This window comes from Myotis myotis, unplaced genomic scaffold, assembly GCF_014108235.1.
Source record: "Myotis myotis isolate mMyoMyo1 unplaced genomic scaffold, mMyoMyo1.p scaffold_m19_p_1, whole genome shotgun sequence".
Classification (NCBI taxonomy): Eukaryota; Metazoa; Chordata; class Mammalia; order Chiroptera; family Vespertilionidae; genus Myotis; species Myotis myotis.
In genome coordinates this window covers 59,834,159-59,855,830 of record NW_023416313.1, presented here as the reverse complement: position 1 = coordinate 59,855,830, position 21,672 = coordinate 59,834,159, and the positions used below count along the sequence as shown (strand labels likewise).

The following is a 21,672-nucleotide window of genomic DNA, read 5'->3' as shown; positions in this document are numbered from 1 at the left end:
GGTAATGTACATCCCCACTGTTCGTTGTGTAAATCCTCTCACTCTCCTTTATCTCTGCCCAGTTGTTAGCTCCATGCTGGGTCCATACATTTAGAAACACTTACGGGCCACCTGTTTTTTTCATTGTCAGTTTCTGCACGTGCTCACAGAAGATTCCAGATTTTGCCCTAAGTAAAATACACATGAATGCAAATCCAGGGAAAGCTTGTTTATTCTATTTTCCCCCCAAAATGTCTTGATACTCTGTTTCTAGAAATAAACTGATCAGCTGGAATGAACAGAGAGCAGACATTTACCTCAGACCTCATCTGCCACAGTTCTTCAGATAACAAGTATAAGCCCTGGAACCATTCATGACCCAGTAAATGTTATTGAGTATTGATTTAATTCATATTTGGGGAACAGTAAAGTTTTTTAAAAATCATACTAACTTCATTAGCTCTTTATTTGGCCCATGATTTGCTTATCTGCTGAAGAGAGTTACAGTGACTAAAAGTCTGACTCTTGGCTTCTTTGAAAAGAGTGTACTTCTCTGTTTGAATCCCTTTTCACTGAACTGAACCCATCAATAATCTTTTTTTCACTGAGGATAGTGTCTTAAATTATCTAGGTTGTAACAGCTAATAAAAGTGGAAAAATATACTTATTCCTTAGAATATGTATTTGATTGATAAAAACTATGGACACAGTCTTTGTTTAAAAACATTTGGATGGGAAAACCTAATTTCATGTTGGTCTTACTTATGTTCCCACCTTAGTTGCCAGTTTCCACATTCCAGAATTGTGCCTGTCACATGTTAAGTGAGCAAAGTGGACTGTGTCTTTGTTGTAATGAATAACTTAAAATCCTGCCCGTGCAACTTAGAAAAATTTTCCTCATCTATAAAGTGAGGGTATTCTCTAAGATCTTTCCTAACTCTCATATTCCATGAATTTTTAAGTCTCATCTTCACAGGTAACCACAAAACTAAGAGCCAGAGAACATAACAGTGACTAGTATTTAGACCACATCCTGAAAGTTAGGTTGTGCATCTTAACTTCCCACTATTTTTAATCTTCTAATTTTACTTTACCCAACCCTCCTTCACAGTCCTTTTCTACTCCATGTCAAGTTCTTTACACCCTGACTAAACATTTGTTTCCATAGATTGGGGGAAAGTATTGTGCGTAATTATATGCCTTCCATGAGCCAGGAAGTATCTTGGGGATACAACAGTGAGAAAAGCAGGCAAAACTTGCTGCCCTTATGGAGCCCAACCTTCAAATAGGGGAAACAGACAATAATCAAGAAAACAAGTAAAACATAGGCCATATTAGATAGTGATAACTACTGGAAAGAAAAATAAAGCAGGATATGGGGATAGGAATTGTGAGGGGACAAAGGGTGCCGTTTTAAATAGCTGGGTCAGAGAAGATATCCCAAGAATTTGACATTTGAGTAAAAAGACCTAGAGGAAGTGAGGACCAAGCCATAGAAGGACGTACTATAATGGCAGGTGGCAAAGGCCCCGAGGCAGTAATGCATCTGGAATGTTCAAGAAACCACAAAGACCATCATGGCTGAAAGAGAGCGAGCAAAGTGAGAGAGGTAAAGGGAGAGAGGGCAGACTAAGTAAGGCCTCAGAGATCATTGCAAGGCTTTGCCTTTACTCTGGGTGAGGTGAGAATCCACTGGAGGGCCTAGATGGAATGGTGGTCTGACTTACTGATATTTGGTGTGACTACTACCTTGGGAATAGACAGTAAGTGGGCAAAGACAGAGTAACCAAGGCAGGAAGCTATCGCAGTCATCAAGGTTTGAGATGAGTGTGGCTTCAGCGCAGGTGATACCAGAGCCGGCACATACCACCTTGCAGGCTGTACAGCGCACTACCCCAGGGAGCACTGTTCACATCAACTAACCCCTTGAATGGTCCCTCCTGCAGCACTGCATGCTGGAGTCAGGAAGTAGGAGATGGGTTTTGGATACATTTTGAAGGTAGAATTGACATTACCTGTTGGGTATGAAAGTAATAGAGGAGTCGAAGAGACTCCAATGTTTTGGGCCTGAACAGCTACAAGATTTGTGTTGCCAGTCTACTGAAATGGAGGAGACAGAAGTTCGGGGGGGTAGTCCGGGGTTCAATTTTGAACATATTAGGATTGAACTGTGCCCATCCGATATCTCAGAGGAGGGAGGCCAACTGGGTTTCTGGGCCTGGAGTTGAGGGAGGATATCCTGGCTGGAGATACAGTGTGGGAGTCATCAGCAGATAGAGGCTATTGAAAGCCAGTATCCTGAGTGAGCAACCAAGCGAGCAGTGTGGACAGAAAAGAAGAGTGGCCTCGGGGACTGAGCCTGCGGCGTACCAGCACTGAGAGGATGGGGAGATAAAAAGATACCAGTAGAAAAGACTTAAAAAGGAGCAACCAGCCAAGGAGAAGAAAAATGAGGTGAGTTTGTTGTCTAGGAAGCTAAGTGAAAAGAGGGTCAGATGATGGATCAAATAGAAGGCTGAATACGGCCATTATTAGAATTAGCAAACTGGAGGTCACTTAATAAGAGAGCAATTTTGGTGGAGAGATGGGAGCAAAAGCTATCTTCCACAGAAAATGAGAGGAGTGTAACTGAAGACTGTGAGTAATCATTTCACAGTGATCTCACAGCCCACGGCACAGCCAGAGAGGACAATATGCTGTAGACCTAAAAAAAAACAAAAACATCTTGCAGATTTGGAATCTCTGAAGTGGGAACAGTCCGGGCACTTTGACCTTTGTCCTTTCACCTTCCAAGGCTGTCATGGCCAGCAGGGACCAGAGACCACAGACATTTCAGAGCTCGGAAGTTAGTGGCCGTGGGTGACATTAGAGTGTTCTGCCTTATCTCTGTTGCCACAATCTCAACCTTTTCCTCTCCTTAACCCCTAGCTCATGCCTGTGCCCTTCAGTCTCTCTTGGAAACTTGTCTCCTGGTTTACTTTGAAGAGTTAAGGCAGCTGGCTGGTGTTTCAGCAAGTTTCCTCCCTCCTGCTGCAAAATTTCTCTACATCTTCACTCTTCTTATATTCTTACCTGGTCAAATGATAAAGTGGTTTTTCTAAATTCTAAAGACGTATCTTTAGAAATCCTATCTTCTACGTCCATCTCCGCAACCCACCCCCATGTACTAGTATGGTATACACACACCATTGCTTTCTTCTTTGGCTCATTTCTGTTGGCCTAGTAACAGTTTGAATCAAAAGCCATAACTCAGTCATGCATTTTATCCAATAATCCTACCTCTGCTGCTTTGTCTATCATGTAATAGCTATACAAGTGAACATGTTACTCAGTTACTTAGTTCCCTCATCTGTAAAATCGGGGATATTAATACTCTCGGTGTGTGTTTTTTTAAATGCAATGAAATATGCTAAACAAAACAAAACAGGAAAAACTGAAAACAGTACATATTTAAATTTCTTTCTTTTTCCCTTGCTCTGATCTCCAGTCTCATTCCTTCATTTTACCATCAGATATTTTGAACAGTCCATACTTGTTATTTTCAGTTCTTTTCACACTTGCTCATCAACCCCTGTCGTCAGGATTCTACTCGCTTCTCTGAAGAGACTGCTCTCTTGGACCAACCTGCAGTTGGAACTGACCTTGCAAGGCTTTTGTGCTGTGACGTATGCTTGACCCTTGGCCTCCCGACGGCCTGTGGTGCTTTTGATACTTAGTCCCTTTTTCTCAGAACTCTTTCTCCCTTGGCCTCTGTGATGGTGACCTTGCCTTGTCCTCTTACCACAATGACTGTTTTCTTCTTTGCTGCATCCTTCACAGGCTAATGTCCCACAAAGCAGAGCTGGTTGTAAATGTTACCCAGATTTCTGTCTCTTATCTCTTTTCTACCAGCATTTAATCTGAGAGCTTCTCCACTTCCATGGTGCCAAATGTCACCTCTTTACAAATGACTTCCAAATGAACATTTTTTCCCCAAAATGAATATTTTTTTCAAAAAAATACTGATTTTAGAGAGGGAGGAAGGGAAGCAGAAAGCGAGAAACACCAACGTGAGAGAGAGACAACGATCAGTTGCCTCCCGAACACACCCCAACCGAGGATCAAACCGCAACCTAGGCACGTGCCCTGACTGGGAATCTGACCCAGGACCTCGCTGCATGGGAGGACACTCCAACCAACTGAGCCACACCGGCCAGGGCCCAAATCAACATTTAATCGATGCTCTCTGCAGTTCACCCTAGAAAGTACTTCAAAGTCAACATGTTAAAACCAAACTTGTCTTTTTCTCTTTGATCTCTTTTCACTCAAGATACCCATCTGAGTTTATCAGATCATCATCCTGTTAGTCATTTTCGAAGTCCTTTCCTTTTCCTTGCCCCTAACCCTTCTTCCAACTTTTCAATAATTTGTCAAATGTTGTTGACTCTACTATAAAAATGTGATGTATGTCACCCTTTTCTTTTTGTATTGCCATTACATAGCCGAAGCCCTTATTATAACTAGTCTAGAACCTTGAAACAGCCACCAGCATATCTCCAAGCCTCCAGTCTCTGCCCTCTCCCCTCTTCAAACCATTTACCTGCTACTGCAAAACAGTCATCTACCAAATGCAGAAACTATCAATTCTTGTCTTCAGTGCAGCACAACTCAGCCAGAACTCTTCTCAAAAACAACATGACTGCCCTGGCCAGTGTTTCTAAGCAGTTAGAGCGTCAGCCCAAGCACTGAAGGGTCACGGGTTCTATTCCTGGTCAAGGGCACGTGCCCGGGTTGCAGTTTCATCCCTGTCCCAGTCAGGGCATGTGCTGGACGGAACCAGTCAGTCAATGTGTCTCTCTGTCCCTGTCCCTCCCTGCCTCCCTCCACTCTTTCTAAAAATAGAGAAAAATCCTCGGGTGAGGATTAACAAAAAAACAAAACTACAGGACAGTGATTCTCTGAGTGGTGTCAACATAATGTAAAGAAGCCAACACTATGGACCACAGATTTAAAGTTATTCATTCCTTCAAGCATACAACAGGAAACTACAAGCAAAATTTAGGTGATCAAAGAGACACACTTTCTGCCTTCCTGAAGTTGGCATTTTCAAAGGGTGAGATGGAGAAGAAACAAGGAAAATAGTCAGGTGGCAATAAGTGCTGTGGGGAGAAACGAAGCTGAGGAACAAAGCAGGGGGCTGGGAGGTAAGGATGGTGTTGTGTGGATTAAGGTCCTCAGGTCAGGCTTCCCTGCGAAGCGTACTTGTGCAGGGACCTGAAGGAGGTGAGGGAGGGAGCCATCAGGATAGCTAGAGAGACTATCCAGGCAGAGGGGGCAATAAGGCTTAACCTTTTGAGGATAAACAAGAGGCTGCTATGGTTGGAGCAGAGTTGAGGGAGAAGCATTATAGGAGATAAGGTCAGAGACAAAGCAAGGGCCATGATCACTTAAGGCTTTACAGCCATTTTTAGGTCTTTGGCATTTACCTGGAGTGAGATGAACAATTAGAGGATTAAAGGGAAGAAAGTCATTTTCTGATGTACCTTTTGAAAGGATCACTCTGGCAACTGTGTAAGGAATAGCCCAGAGGTGGTGAGAGATGGACAAGAACTAAAGCAGAATAATTGGCATCATCGAAGGAAGAGGTAATACTAGTACTCAATTTTGTCCAGAATGACAGCAATGGAGGTAGTAAGAAGTGATCAGACTATAGATACCAGTATATTTTGAAGTAGGACCAAGAGCATTATCTAATGGGTTGTATTTGGGATGTGAAGAAGCAGGGAGGGGTGCAAGATGACTCCAAGACTTTTGGAGTAGCTAGAAGGATGGAGTGCCATAGATAGAGAAACTCTTGGAAGGGTAAATGAGGGGGGCATCAATAATTCCATTTGGATATGTTGAGTTTGAGATGTTTATTAATAAACAAGTCAAGTGGGCAGTTACATATATGAATCTGGAGTTTAGGGGAGAAATAAAATAAGCTTGGGAGTCTTTGGCACACCGTTGGGTATTTAAAGCTTTGAGACAGCCCTAGCTGGCCCCTAGGGAAGGAACAAAGAGAAGGGTCCAAGGACTGTGCCCTGGGACATACAATATGTAGAGGATTGGTGGAGGAGAAGATACATGCAAAAGAGTTTAAAGGGAAGCAGCTAGCAATTTCCAGTGCGGTATGGGGGCAAGAGCCTTATAGATTTGAGTCAAGAGAAAATCAGAAGAGAGAAATTGAAATAGTAGGTACATGATAATTTCACATATAATATCCAGCTAACATACATCTGCCTCACTGGGAGCTATTTTGGTTGGAGAAGGGAGGAAGAGCCTGGGTTCACGAGAGTGTAGGAGGAAATGAAGAAAATTGATATAGTAGCTGGAAACAATGCAAGATTAAGAGAGTCTTTTTAAAGGGCGGTTATATTATACAGCATTAGTATAAGCTAGGCCAAAAGAGAGGGGGAAATGATGATGTAAGAGAAGGGTCCATTGCAGGATCAGTGTTCTTGAGTAATTGACAGGGTTTGGGACCTAGTGAATGAGTAGAGAGCTTTGATAGCAAATTACTTTGATTCAAAGATCGTTTCATCAGAAACTCGAATGGTTTTTCCCCGCTGCCTCCTTCACATAGCACAGGGGTCCCCAAACTACGGCCCGCGGGCCACATGCAAATACAAATATTGTGTTTGTTCCCGTTTTGTTTTTTAACTTCAAAATAAGATGTGTGCAGTGTGCATAGGAATTTGTTCATAGTTTTTTTTTAAACTATAGTCCGGCCCTCCAACGGTCTGAGGGACAGTGAACTGGCCCCCTGTTTAAAAAGTTTGAGGACCCCTGACATAGCACCTGTGTTTTAACCACAGGCTACTCATAATCTAAGAAAAGTGAGTACTCTACATTTTTTAAAAAGATTTCTATGAATTTATTGGGTTTACATTGGTTAATAAAATTATATAGGTTTCAAGTGTGCAATTTTATAATACACTAGAGGCCCGATGCACGAAATTTGTATAAGAGTAGGCCTTCCTTCCCCCGGCTGCCGGCAATGGCTTTCCTCGCAGCCCCGGTTTCATCAAGTCAGGTCTAATTAGCATATTATGCTTTCATTATTATAGATCACCTGTATATTGTATTCATTACCCAAAATCCTTCAGTCCCCATTTATTCCCCTTTTCCCTCCTCTACACCCCCCCCCCCCCCAGCCCACCCTCCTTTTCCTCTGGTAATCACCATACTGTAGTCTGTATCTGACGTGTGTGTTTTGTTGGGGTTTTTTTTTTTTTACTTAATCCCTTCACCTATTTAACCTCTCCTCCAGCCCTCTTCCCCTCTGATAGCTGTCAGTCTGTTTCTATTTTGTTTGTTCCACACATGAGTGAAACCATATGGTGTTTGTCTCTCTGATTGGCTTATTTCACTTAGCGTAATATTCTCCTGGTCCAGTCATGCTATCACAAAAGATATGATTTCTTTCTTTTTATAGCCAAGTAGTATTCCATTGCACAAATGTACCACAGCTTTTAACTTTTTAATCTCATCATGTTTTTACACACATCTGTGATTCATTTTCCTTGTATTCTATTGAGTAAGAAAAGAATGTGCTGGCCTTGAATTTTATGTTTACATTTGTATTCAGATAGAACCTATTACAGAAATCAAGGTAATATAAACAATGTAACAAACTGCAGTTGGAGCAGTAACCAAAATACAAGTGTCATGGTGACAAGGACAAGTGTGTGTCTGGCTCACCATTGCACCCCCATGCCCAGATGGTTAGACACTCACTAAACATGTGGTGGGGGAAGAGTGAACGAATGGTTGCCATATTGTTTAGGGTAACTTGTATAACAAAAAGACCCAAAACACAATGTCTTGGACATAGTAAACGTTACTTCTCCTGTGACCATCTAGAGCAGGAGTTTAGGGCTGGGGAGAGGAGTCGAGGGCTTGCTCCATACAGTATTTCAGGGCCCCAGACCAACTCCTTCTCTGCCGTCTTCAGCAGGTAGCTTCCCAGCACTCTGGTGGTTTTCATCTCCATTCCACCTCAAGGAGAGAGAGAGAGAGAGAGAGAGAGAGAGAGAGAGAGAGAGCAAGCAATAGCGATTGAATGCTGAGGCATGTACCTGGTGAGTTAGTGTCATGACCAGGTCTGGAAGCCACACACATTGCTTCTCATATCATGTTGGAGGCAAGTTGGTCACTTGGCCCTCTCCCATTGCAGAGGACGCAGGGGATGTGTTCTTGCTGGGCATGTGGCTGTGCAGTTCTGTGGATGAAAAGGATGGAATTGGGTGGACAGCTGGCAAGCTCTTCCAGAGGCATCTCTTAACAGTGCCAGTAGTTATTTTTTAATATGGGCTAATTTATATAGTTTTAAGCAGTAAAATATACAAAAGGGAACACAAAGAGATTCAAATCTGCCATTCATCATTTGTTAATGAGAATATATCAAATATTCTCCTTCTCCTAGAGCTCAAGGTTAGAATAATGAGCCTGTTTTGACTAGAAGCATTCCATGTAGCCGTCAGACTGAGCTGTTTGTATATTGAGAAAAGGCGTTTCTTTTTTTTTTTCTTTCTTTCTATTTTCTTTCTTTTGGTGTCCTCTATAAAGGCTTTGTCAGCATTTTACAGTTTTAGAAGACAAATTTGTTTTTGCTCCAAGTGGTTTCATGTGCTTCAGTGGTCAAACAGGTTTTGAGCCTTAGCTTCAATGCCAAAACAGAGCTGGAGGTAAGAATTGAAAATAAAATCCACAGCCTAAAGCTTTTTTAGAGGCATTTGCTCTTTTTAAATTTGAGGTTCTTTTATAATTTAAAAGTATAGTTCTTAAATGTCCCTTTGACACTCAGAAATTTTCCAAATAAATTATGTCATAGCAAATGTGTGTGTTTTGAAAGTCACTTGTAGGACTTATATGAGGCAAAATTTTCTGCATTATAAATGAGGCTTTACCTGACTTTGAAAAAAAATATAACTCAAGAAGCAATTTCATTATATTACAAAGTCATATTCTGTTCTTTGCTATTCCTTAAATTGCCTGTTTAAAAGATTACAACTTTAGAAGGCATATTAAAAGTTAATGCAATAAAACATTTTTGTAAGAATTCTATTAACTTCAACCTTTAATAAATGAAAACATTAATGAGCTGCTGTTATCACACCTAGAGAAGAGTTTCGGACATAAAACAGTTCAAAACCTTCAAAAGGCATTGAGCCAGCATTTTCTCATAAGACAAGTACTAATAACAACAACAGAACAGTTGAAAGTCCAGTAGCATACTTCTCATACAATAAAAGCATTCTATATTTCAGCCTTCATTTTGACCTCGCCATTACATTCGTCCCTTTCCCCACCTCAAGGAAGTGGAGGAATTACGATATTATCTCTTATCTTAATTTTACCTCCCTAAATCCTAGGCAAGAATGGAAGTCAGAATTTATAAAACATTTTGTTCCCAGGGAAATAGGTATTTTCATTACTGCATTTATAGATCTTTACTACCCTTGTTAGGTTCGTTCTGAAAAAAATTGAGGTAGGTTGCCAGTTGTAACACATTCTTCACATGTTCCTGTTTCCAAAAGGTATAGGAGGGCAATCCAACTACCTTAGCAAAGGAACACTGTGTACTTGCATGCTGCTTTGTAAAAGCAGACCATGAATATTCAACAGTCTCAAATGTGTGGAGGACGGCATGAAAGTAGGAATTCTTATAAAGCTTTAGAGAGGATGACTGAACAGTACGGAAAGTCACCATTTGTCAGTTACATCTATAAAAACTCGGGTCCTTGGGGAGTTCTTAAACATTTGGACCAAACACTTTGAAAAAAGTGGAGTGGGGAGGGAGTTGAAGAAGTTACTACTTGTTTTATCCCTGGAGATCAGCTAAACTTTCTCACATTTTCAACTGCTTTTTGCAAAGCTTCCTATTGTATAACATACCTATCTATACTTTCTTTTTCTTTTCTTTTTAATTCTCAAAACCTATATCAGTTATATCTTGGTTCTTTCTGTTAGGAAAAAAATCAATCTTCTGACATTGTCCTACGGAAATATCTTTGCATTTATGTAATTCTATTATGGCTTATTTTCTGTTCTCCCTTTCTGAATATTTCTTAGCCTTAATCTAAAAATTTGTATGTCTTTGGAAATAGTCATTTGCATATCATTATAAAAGTATGTTATTGACACTGTTTTAAAATGATCTGGTTATGCTTTCTCTAAGAATTCATGTTTCAGAACTTTAGGAAAACCTAATACTATTGCACTAGATCTTGCACTAAAGATTTTGATAATCTATTAAAGATTTCCTATGAGAACAAACAAAGATTCTTTGTCATAGATACATCACCCTTTATCAAGAAGATCACTTCCAGGTAATAGGAGCAATTCTGCTTTGGTTAAATGAGAGCCATTTTAAAGAGGCTTCTTGTAACCTAAGCTACTTAAGCTTTAGAGTAACAAAAACGGGAATATAATTGTTGTCATTTTTTTAAAGTTCTCAGGTTTATTCTAAAATTATCTAACGGTGTAAATTATCTCAGCATGTAAATCCTTGTTCAGTAGCAAACACAAACTCTGTCTTTCAGTTCCTGGGACATCATCTTCACTGTGGACAAGTAGTAAAATATTGTCCTTGGGGGTTTCATAGTTTTAGAAAGAATAATAATATCAACAACAGCTAATATTCATTAAATGTACCAGGTATAATTCTGCTTTAACTGTATTATGTCATTTAATCTCATGACCACCCCCGTGTTGAGTAATGTTGCCATCTCCATTTTCCACATGGGCAAATTGAGGGTCAAGTAGGGTCATATGGTTGCTAAATGATAAAACTAGAATCCAAACCCAAACATTCCGACTCCAGAGCCACCATTATAACTATTATATTATGCTGTTTCCCTTAGTTTCTATTCTTTGATGAAGCCTACCTAGTATTTTAAACTTTAAGAATTATAGACAAGTTGGCCAAACCAACATAAAAGGAAAATAATTCATCTATTTACCAAGTCAAAGATTTGTTTTTTATCTTAATTGTATGTTGTTGTTGTTGTATTTTTAAATATATGTCAGTTTCATGGGAGTATTGTGATCCTTTGTAAAGAGTTTTTCATAATGGGGGGTTATAAATATGTAGGTGAATACATGTTGCTTCAATATGTGTGTAGGTTATTTAAATGGCACAGAATAGGTGAATTATGCTTCATGATCTTTTTTGCAGATATGAATCTTTGAGTTCAATGGTATTCGGATCCAAGTCTCTAAGGCAGTTATGTTCTTGAGTCTGCTAAATGTAAATGTGCTCATTTGCTTATTTACAATCTTCCTTCATGGGGAATGCTTACTTATTCTGTGCTCAGTCATCCGAATTGTTTGTGGAAAGCATTGCCTGGTATTCACAGAGGCAGTCAAAAAACCTTGCAGATATCCCTCCTGATAAGCATTACGCCCTCCTGGTCAGCATGAAATACATGCCATTCAAAGTAGGTTTCCCATTTGTATTTTTTATCTTAGCAGATGTAAAGATTAACATTAAATATTGCAGAAAGGTTAAGACAACCCCATTTCTTTTTATAGGTATTTTACAGCATAGCTATATATTACCCCAGATCATAGTGGCAATATGTATGAAAGTTGTTAAATAAGGAGTGTTACATCAGTTTTTGATCAGTTTCAAGGTCAGATTCCTCTATTCTAGTTCTAATGCTATCCTCATATTCTGACAACCTGAGTTTTCCTATGTTTAGTTATAAAATGTGGAGAGTACCTAACAAGCACACTATCGGGCAAAATGTCCATTTCTATGGTGCTGTCAGATATCTTTGTTAAAGAAACGATAAAATTTAATATACACTTTTCTGCAAGCAGTGTATAATAATAAACTGTCATCATTTTACTAGTTTTAACAAACATAGAAATACAAGGACAAGAATTAGTTATATCTACATATCTAATTTTTCTGTTTTAAAGAAGGCAGAGTATGCTGTTGCATATTTCTTACCATTTCTACTGGGCACCCAATGATTTGCTTTGTTACAGAATATGGAAAGTCTCAACTCCACCCCATCTCATGAGAGTGCTAGACCTGATCATATTGAACTGATGTCTGATGACAGGTAATTTTAGAATTTTCTCCTCATATTTTTTATGAGTTTGAATAGATTTTTTTTTTTTACTTAATGCAATGTGCATTATAAAAACTAAAATGAATAGAATTAATGGACTGTATGTTTACCAGCAGTATTTCATAGCAAGGAAAATACTTAGAATAAAAAATCTACCCTGGTGCTATTAAAGCCAAATACCATATTCATGTTTGTATTTCTACTTTTGTTTTATTTTTATTACTTTTTTGTTTTCTTTCGGTTTTGAATTTTTTAGGAATTTTATTTAGAGCTACTCAGCCTACTTTTAAAGTAAATTATAATTTCAGTGGATGAAAAGCATTGTTATAAAACAGATTGACACTTTGTGACACTTTTTGTTATAGGAAAGAAAATGAAAAAGACAGTGGCCACAGCCAGCATTTTGAGGTAAGTCGCTAACAAGTAAGACTGTAACTGTGACAGGACTGTTGGTATATTCCTGAGAGTACACAGGAAGCGTTGTTAGCCTGTCAGTAAGGGGTAATAAGATTGAGGGGCAGGACTGTGATTGGTTAGAAAAGTAAATATGGGGACGTAAATATTACTTGAGAAAACGTAAGAATGCCATTCTTTGGCTTTTTCAATTCTTTGATTTTTACTTGCACAATAAACTTGAGTAGCATGGAGATTTCTCTTTAGGTTTTTTCTTAAAAATAAAATAAAACAAAACATTGCCCGGCCGGCGTGGCTCAGTGGTCGAGCGTTACCTATGAACCAGGAGGTCCCGGTTCAGTTCCCAGTCTGGGCACATGCCAGGGTTGTGGACTCGATCCCCGGTGGGGGGCGTGCAGGAGGAAGCCGATCCCTGATTCTCTCTCATCATTGATGTTTCTAGCTCTCTCTCCCTCTCCCTTCCTCTCTGAAATCAATAAAAATATATTTAAAAATAAAATAAAACATCAAAGCTACTGGTTGGGTTTTCCATGATTTTATGCATTTTTAAGTGATTGAAATAGAAAGTGAGTTTTAGTGGCTCTCTCACAGGGATTAGCTCATTAACTTTCAGATTATCATAAAATCAGTTTGAGTTATTAAATCCAATACATTTTCTGAGTTTTGTGTCTTATTTTAAGTAGACAAGTTGGAAAAAATGTCTAACTCCATTATGTCGTCTATATCTTCATGTTTCGGTGACTCGGCTGGCTTCCCTGCTGTCCTCGGAGGCCATCGCCAGGCTGACCGAGCATTTGTTCCCTTGCTCCCAATTCTGGCTTCCGTTCCGTGCGCTCAGCTTCATCTTTCATTTGTGTGTGTATGTCCTCTACTACTGCCTCACGCTTCCAGCTCCACCTTTCTTCTTCTTGTGTTTTCTTTTTGGCAAGAATTAAAGCTTTTCTCAACCTGGAATCTACTCTTGATATATTAATTATGCATAGAACTCTCCCTCTAACCTAGTGAATCCTAATCTTTGTTGGGCACGGACCTAATTCACTGATGGATTTATTCAAGAACTTACATTAAGCTCTACTATGTGCAGGTACTGGGCTAGGAGCTGGGATTTCATAGCAGCTGCAGCCCCTGCCTCCATAGGGTTTTATAATCTAGCAGATTACAGATCTAAAAGCTGTGGACCTTTCCTAGAAAAATGCACATTCATGTAAAAGTTGCCATAAAAATGCTGGAAATGAATGGCTGTGGGCTCCGCATAATCCTCTATTCAGTTTTTGTCATGGATACTTCTTCATTAACCCAGTCAGATAAGAGTAGGGAAACGCTTCCTCTTTCTGACTTCACCAGTGGCCTCTTTCTGAGCCATTTCTTTCATCTCTCATTTCCAACTGCCTTCCGTGGGACCCACGCAACAAGCTGACATTCTTTTCTTGTCCCTAAGTACCTTTTCTCAGAGCATGGTTTCCCTGGGATATTGTTGTTTTGTTTTCTTCTGGTTTTATCCTTTCTCTGCTCTCTTCCTCTGATCACAGCAGGCACCTACTTATCATGCCATTGATCGTTATTTTAAAGAAAATTGCTTTGCCAGCCTTCTGGAGAGGTCTTCTCAGTTCTTCCCTTGTGTGCCTGTTATTCTTTATGAGCTCAAACCTTTGTGGATGAACTTCATAGCATTAACTCATAAATTCCAACTGGCACACAAACTTAACTCATACTGGACTCAGTTTGCCTTGGGATTTCTGTGGCTGGCTCCCGTGGCCGTGGTTGAATCATGGGGAAAGAATCTCAAATCCTTTTTTACCTGCCAGGACCTATTTTTACATGTGCCACCCATGTGCAGTTACTAATCAGCACCTAGCCCACTGTTGGCACTCCTTACGCATTCACTATTAATAATCATGGTCATCATAATAATTTTAGCTAGGAGATAAAACTATGCAGTGAGTTAAAATCTAGATTAAGCTCTTGTGTCACCTTTCACAACTGCACCAAAGGAGGAAAAAGACATCACTCCACAAGACGTGGGATTGTGTTTCTACTCACGGAGGCACGTGCTTCTTGCACTGACGGAAATACATTGTTCTTGAAGGGCTGTGAAAGACCCATCTTCCTTTTTAAAACTTCTTTCCCTTGTTTGTTTTGTAATTGTTTACTTTCTAATACATGTAGCACTTTCTAGAACATTATACAACTGAAATAGTTAATGTGTTTTTCTGGTCATACCATAATAATTTCTAAATTTCAGAGATGAAAAATAAATCTAGACTTTGGTTACTGCTCCTCAAATTCTGTTGAGCCAATATTTTCTTTCAGGGCTCCTATAGCATCAGATAGAGATGCCAAAATTGACATGCCAAAATTGACATGACAATGTTTCCAATTTAATTTTCCATTAAGGCAAATTTTTAAAAATCTTTTTTAAAATATGTTTTATTGATTTGCCAGAGAAAAGAAGGGAGAGGGAGAGGGAGAGAGAGAAACTCAATGTGAGAAAAAACATCAATCAGTTGCCTTGTAGGTACCCTGACAGGGAATCATACCAGCAACCTTTAGGTACATGGGATGATGCTCAACCGAGTCATACTAGCCAGGGCCATTAAGGCAGATTTTATCTTCGTTAATATTATTATCTATTAAATTCTCCTTGTAAACTCTCGCTTTCATGCAAGATACAGCAAATGACACCTGTTAGGGAAAGGTGGTTTATCTCTTGTTTTGACCAGAATTTATTTCCATTAGAATAAGGAACCCTGACCTTCAGCCTCAAATGCTCTGTAAAGAGAGGCTTGTCTCAGAGTCTGCTTCTCCAAGGCAAATGCAGATAAAATGCAACTATATTTATTAAGTAATCATTTTGCAGCCTTAAATGTGGTTTTGTTTGAATGAATGTGTTGAAAAGTGAAAATGGGCTTATCCAACTGTGTTGTTCATCTTTTTAATTTCTTATAATTATACTACTAATCTTACGCAGTCCGCTGCAATCTCAGACGGTGAATGAGAATTATCCATTTTCTATTTTATCTGAGTTTCTTCTTTTTAAAAATTTTATTGATTGATTTTAGAGAGAGAGAGAGAGAAAGAGAGAGAGAGGGAGGGAGGGAGGGAGGGAGGGAGGGAGGGAGGGAGGGAGGGAAAGGAGAGAGAAAGAGAGAGAGAAACATCAATTTGTAGTTCCACTTGCTTATGCATTCATTGGTTGCTTCTTGTATGTGCCCTGACTGGGGATCAAACCCACAACCTTGGTGTGTCAGGACAAGGTTCTAACCAAATGAGCTACCTAGCCAGGGCCTTATCTGAGTTTCTTAAATGGACTGTACTAAAATCTATTCGGTGACGTATTGATAATGAAACACAAAGTTGAGTCACTTCAAAATGCTGACACTGTAAGTATGATTTATTTGGGTATGTTCTTTTGTTTATTTTTTTCTATTTTTTTATTTTATAATTTTTTTATTGTTGACAGTATTACAGATGTACCCCCTTTTCCCCCCCTCTCTGCCCCCCTCCACCGAGCCCCTGCCCCACCCCAGGCCTTCACCACATTATTGTCTTTTATTTTTAAACTAAACCATTGAAAGGATCCGAAGAGAAGTCATCCTTAAAACTAGCAAATTCTAGGTTCTAAAAATTATCCCTGAAAATACAGATTTTTCAGACTTCTGTTTAAATGGAGTTTATACCTTATGCTTCTATTTGATTCCTTCTGATAAGTTATTTTCTATTGTGGAAATATATTATGCTTCAGTATAAAATCCATAATAGTAAAATTATAAATTTATACTTAAATCACTTTGTCAAAAAGCAAACCATGTAAGAATTACTCACTACATGGAAGGGCATTATATTATCTGGGGGAGATTTTATGTCAGTAGTATAAGGTTAATGAAGGTTAAATTCTTCAAAGATACTTTTACATTCTTTTTGTATTCTAAGCCTACTGCTTAGGAGAGCTTAGGAGCATACCTTCGATAACAAACAAGACATTCATAATAAATAATCCTGCTTCAAAAAAAATAAAGCAGAAAGAAGGACAAGAAGAGAGGCAAGGGAGAAAGGAGAGAAGGCAAGGCTGAGAATTAATATTGATCACAAGATCTCAAGTGCAGACTTCACTTTTCCCTGAGATAGGTTCTGAAGTACACCCATTAACAAGTATTTATGAAATGGATGGCTCTGTTATTTCAAATTCACTGTATTTCATGGAAGCTTTAGGATTTTGTTATTGGTTATAATGTTAGAACCAGAAAAACTAAAAGGCTTTACTTGTTTAGATTCATTTCTGGTTCCATCCAGTCTCGAAAGATGACTGAAGCTTTGCAGTTCACATGGATTTTGAAAATTTGTTATGTCCGTTTTCCTCTCTTGTCAGGCCAAACAGTAAATATTTATGGTTCCATGTGGTCCTTCTATTAACAGTGTGTGGTTCCTTCCTGTGCAAACTGCATTATTCAGTACACTCTGTGACCTCGACATTCCTGGCTCTGCTAAACTGTCAGGCTACTTATCTGTGGCCTGTGCAGGGAAGGGAGGAGGGTAGAGAAATTTTTCAACTATTTGAAGCCAGAGAAGGAACAGGATCAATAAAGTCTGGGGATAAAAAAGCCCAGCCCAGCCAGATGGATAGACGTAGTTATTTGTTCCTTGACCCTAATGAGGTATGTTACCTGAGGCCCCAGGCAAGGTGAGCTCTCTCATTATTTGTTTGTTAGCAGACTGGGTATTTCTTTTAGAACATGCATGATACTTGGCACTTATGTGTTCAATGTCTGCCTTCCATGCTAAATTCTATTATCAGATTTTTAAGTTGAGGTATAATTACCATATAACATTATATTAGTTTCAGGTCTACAATATGCTTTGACATTTGTATATATTGTGAAATGATCACCACAGTAAGTGTAGTTAATATCCATCACCACATAGTTGTAATTTTTTTTATTTTTGTGACCATTATCTTGTTAGTTCTTGTCATTCCAGTGCTTAGGACATAGTATGTGTTCAATAAACACGTGCCAAATTAATGAATGCAAAAGGAAGATGGTGTATAAATGCAAATAACATTTCTTTTACAGTTACTCTGGGCTGACTGGTTTTATGCATTTTTTTAAATTTAATCATCACAACAACTTTAGGAAGTCATCTTCTATATTAGAGAAAAGAAGCTAAAGTACAAAGAGGTTTACCCACTGAAGATCTTATAGCTACTAAGGTGGTATTTAAACTCACACCTCTGACTCTAAAACCCATCTGCCATACCATATTGCCTCTCCTAAGAGCCAGTCCGTTTATTTCAGTACATGAATATTCAGTGTGTTTTCACATAGCACAACATTTTGACAAGGGTTTAATGTGTGACATCTCAGTTGAAAATTGTGAAATTGACTTTATGTACTCTCTGATTTAACTGAAGCTATAAGACGTATAAAGAACAAAAATTGAAACTAAAAAAAATATTTTGGTACTTGAGAATGTCTCTGACATGTTAACATTAATTATCTAGTAGGAGAAACAGACAAGCAAGTAGACAAGTGCAGAATGTATTGTAAGGGCTAGTAGAGTGGAACCGTCTGGCGAGGTGCCTCACCCAGCTGAGCCTGACTAGCATCTGAAGGGAGAGTCGTTTTCTGCTAGTATATTGCTACAGAGCCCAGCCTCCCCAGGGGCCGCCCCTGAGCAGCACTGCTGGTCCCTTGTGCATAAGCGCTGTGCCCGCACCAGGAGTCCACTACCTGGTGCAGCTACTGGCCAGGCAGCCATGTCAGGTTCAGAGACCAGTGGAGCCAGCAACTGGGAATCAGGCTTCTGCAGGCAGCAGGCAAGTGAAAGAGCGGCCTCAGGGATGGTCAGAGCACAGCTGGACAGGCTGAGCATGTGCGTGTGCTGGTGAGTGAGTGCCGTGCTAAGTGTGTCCATGGCTGGGGAGCTGGTGCAGGTCTGTGTAGGAGGGACCGCTCCACTGGTGTGTAGGAAATCGGCCAGCAAGTCCAAAACCTCCTGTAAGTCGACATAGGTCTCCATTATGAATGATAATCCCATTATATGTGGTACAGTGCACGTACTAAATGCCCAAATAGGGTGACCCTGCCTCCAGGTACAATGACCTCGTTGCTAGTCCTCAAAGGCTACAAAATACTCATGCCTCAGGACCTTTACACTTGCTTCCCCTCTTCCTGGAGTGCTCTTTCCATCGACGGCTTGCTCACTCGTTTCTTTCGTCTCTGCTCATATTGGAAAGGACTTCCCTAACCACCCAATATAAAATAACAGACCTTGCCCCCGCTCTCCAGCCTCCTTACCCTGCTTTATTTTCCTCCATAGTCCATATCGCTACCTGACATGTTCTTTCTGATTAACTGTCCTCTTCTGTACGGTTCATTACACAGAGGCCTTATTTTGTCCACTAAAGTTTTATGCCTGTCTAGCACATAGTAGGTACTAAAAAATTATTTCTTAAATGACTAAATAAATTGCCTTTGTATGCAGCTGACATGTAATGCACAGCCCTGTTACACACATGTAGTTTGTGACATATTATTACTGAGTAAAGTAGTACAATGGTGACGTGATTCTCTTCGTTAGAAGAGTAGAATCTTACAGAGGTTATTTATTCTCGCATCCCACCCAGCGTGGTACCCTCTCCCTCTCCCACAGGCCTGGCTCTCAGACTTTCTTTGAACACTGAAGGCGGGCAGCTCACTAACTCACATTGGTGTATTGCACCAAAATTGCCCGGACGTACTCGAACCTGTGCCCCTGAATGCCAGCTCTCTCCGCGCAGGAAGCCTGCATGTCTTACACAGAGCCCAGCAGAGAGGGGGTGCCCCAAACCGTGCTGTTGAAAGAATAACTAGAAATTCATATTTTTGGAAAAAGAAAATGAAGAAAATTTTAATTTTTTTACTTTGAAGTTGGTGCTAATTCAGATATAGCAATCATAAAAAGTATGCGTTTTTACATTAATTTGTATATGTGTGGAGTCTCAGGCTTTTACATGTCTGATGTCAATCTCTGCAGTGCCCTGAGGGAGCAGAGCCAGGGACTGGTTTGGGGAGTGAAGCCTGGTGGCCTGCACAGCCCAGGTCACAGGCCTGTAGGTCTCCTGGAAACGCACATTTTGCCATTATTACTCTGTGTTTAAAATCCTTCAATGGCTTTCTATTATCTCCTACAGCATAAAATCCAAACTTAGCCCAGTATACACGGCCTTTCTCAGTCCGCCCCCTGCTTACGCAACACCCTCGGCATCTGCCAACCCCTTTTGTATCTCCAGAGCCAGCCACCAGGAACCCCTTCTTTTGTTGTGACCACGGGTACCCTGCTGCCCGCCTGCCTTTGTACTTGCCCCTCCGACCCACACGGTCTGCACCCCAGTCAAAACTTCTGTTGCTGACACCTGACGGGAACACAAGTGGTTTTGTTCTCTAATTTTTTTGGTAATGCACCTAAAATTCTGCTCCGCCTGTCTTGTAGCACGTGCCATCTCAAAGCAGGTTGTGTAGGCTCTTCTCCAGCTCCTTTCTCCAGCACTTGGAGACGTGCCAGTGTTTTACTCCTCTCCACAGGGTGCCTGATAGAATAAAGAATGATCGCTCCGAGCACCCTGCTGGAGGCTTGTCATACCTTCTCTCAGACCTTCAAAGGAGCTTCCCAGATTGGAGTGATTGCCGGGTTGTATAGATCAGGAAATGGAGGCTCAGGGAAGTGAGGTGGCCCAGCCTGGGCACCGAGCTAGTGACCGGCAGTCACACGTCAAACCCAGGTCGGCCGTGAGCAAAGCCCCTGTCTGTTCCACTGCTGCACAGCCCCGGGGGCTCGGTCACATTCCTTGTGAAGAAAATGCCAGACTTCCAGCACAGAATCGCATTTCCTATAGTCCTACCTCTTTATGACTCTTAAGTGTAGCAGCTGTCATAAATCTTAATTAAGAAAATGTGTATTTGCTGTATGCAGATTCTAACACACACACCACACAATGGACGGCAGATTGGCCCTGTAACTTCTAAAAAGCTGAACACCAGATAAGTCACTCAGCACTGGTTACTTAGGATTCAGCTCAAGGAATAAGTAATTCTTGTAGTATAAATGCATAATCGGGTTTTTTCCCCCCACTAGGCAAGCAGCATTTTTGAAGTATCTTAAAGTCCCAGGTTCACTTGGCATTTCTATCTGACTTTAGTAGCTCATCATAAAGCGAGTGATGAGATTTCATTTTATCCCAAATGCGAAGAGAATGCCAGTCCTGGCACATCATTTCATGGTAATAGTAAAAGCTCCGGCTATTCCCCTGGTGATATTAAAGTAGGTTGAATAGCTATTAAAAGTAGCTGGAAATGTTAGTAGTACTTTATTTTAAGCATAAGAACATTTCTCATTATGGAATCATTTATGACTTCCAGATGTTTTTGTCTTTTTCATTTAACGATGGTATATTTGCTAAAGTAAATTTCCAGTTTTTCTCAAAGAAAATCTTTGGTACAGTACAGGTTAAGTGCTACTTGAGAAATATGTTTGTGGGTAAACACTTCTGTTTATAATTTTATGAAAGAGGGGAAAGTGACAAGATACCAAAAGAACAGGGTAAAAAAAGAATTCATTTCAGTGCAATTTTCAGAACATAAAATCACTTAGCTAAAATTGCAGCCTTTCGGGGAGGGTTTCCCTTCCCCCAGATATTCCAGCCTGGTGTAGTTGCATCAGTAAGCAAAGCCAAGTGTAGCGGAGTATTTAATACTCAGTGACAGTTGCATATTTGTTAGATATAAATTATGCATCGCTGACTTGCCAGCTCTTGGCTTTTTACTAAAAAAAAAAAAAAAAAAAAAAAAAAAAAAAAAAAAAAAAAAAGGTGTGTTCCCTGTATAATTCTGGCTCATTTCCAGAGTCCATATTCCTTACTGCTAGCTGAGATAAGGTGCCAAACCTCTGTGCTATTTGAATTTGCGCAATGATTCTTTAATACCCAGCGCTCCTCCATAAATAGTCTGCTCTCCCCACACTCAGGGAGAAAACCACCGCAGGAAATCTGGGAATGTGCCTCGCTCCTCTTAATTGATCTAAGCCTGCAGGGCGGGCAGTGTTCAGTCTCTCTGCTCCTGGCCTTTCGGGACTGTTTACGCAAAGGGGCAAAGAAGTCTGCCGGCAGAAGACACCATGTTGCTCCCACAGCCTTCGCAGCAAC

At 40.1% G+C, this 21,672-nt stretch overlaps 1 protein-coding gene across 3 annotated transcripts in view; it reads left to right on the top strand.

The window, feature by feature from the left end:
• Positions 1-21,672, top strand: part of FAM13A (family with sequence similarity 13 member A) — a 276,291-nt gene that overhangs the window by 220,675 nt on the left and 33,944 nt on the right. For all 3 annotated transcript variants that reach the window (XM_036339586.1, XM_036339576.1, XM_036339596.1), the window contains exons 12-13: positions 11,998-12,074; positions 12,449-12,491. In XM_036339586.1, coding sequence (XP_036195479.1) covers positions 11,998-12,074; positions 12,449-12,491 — 120 coding nt within the window. The remainder of the gene's footprint in view (positions 1-11,997; positions 12,075-12,448; positions 12,492-21,672) is intronic.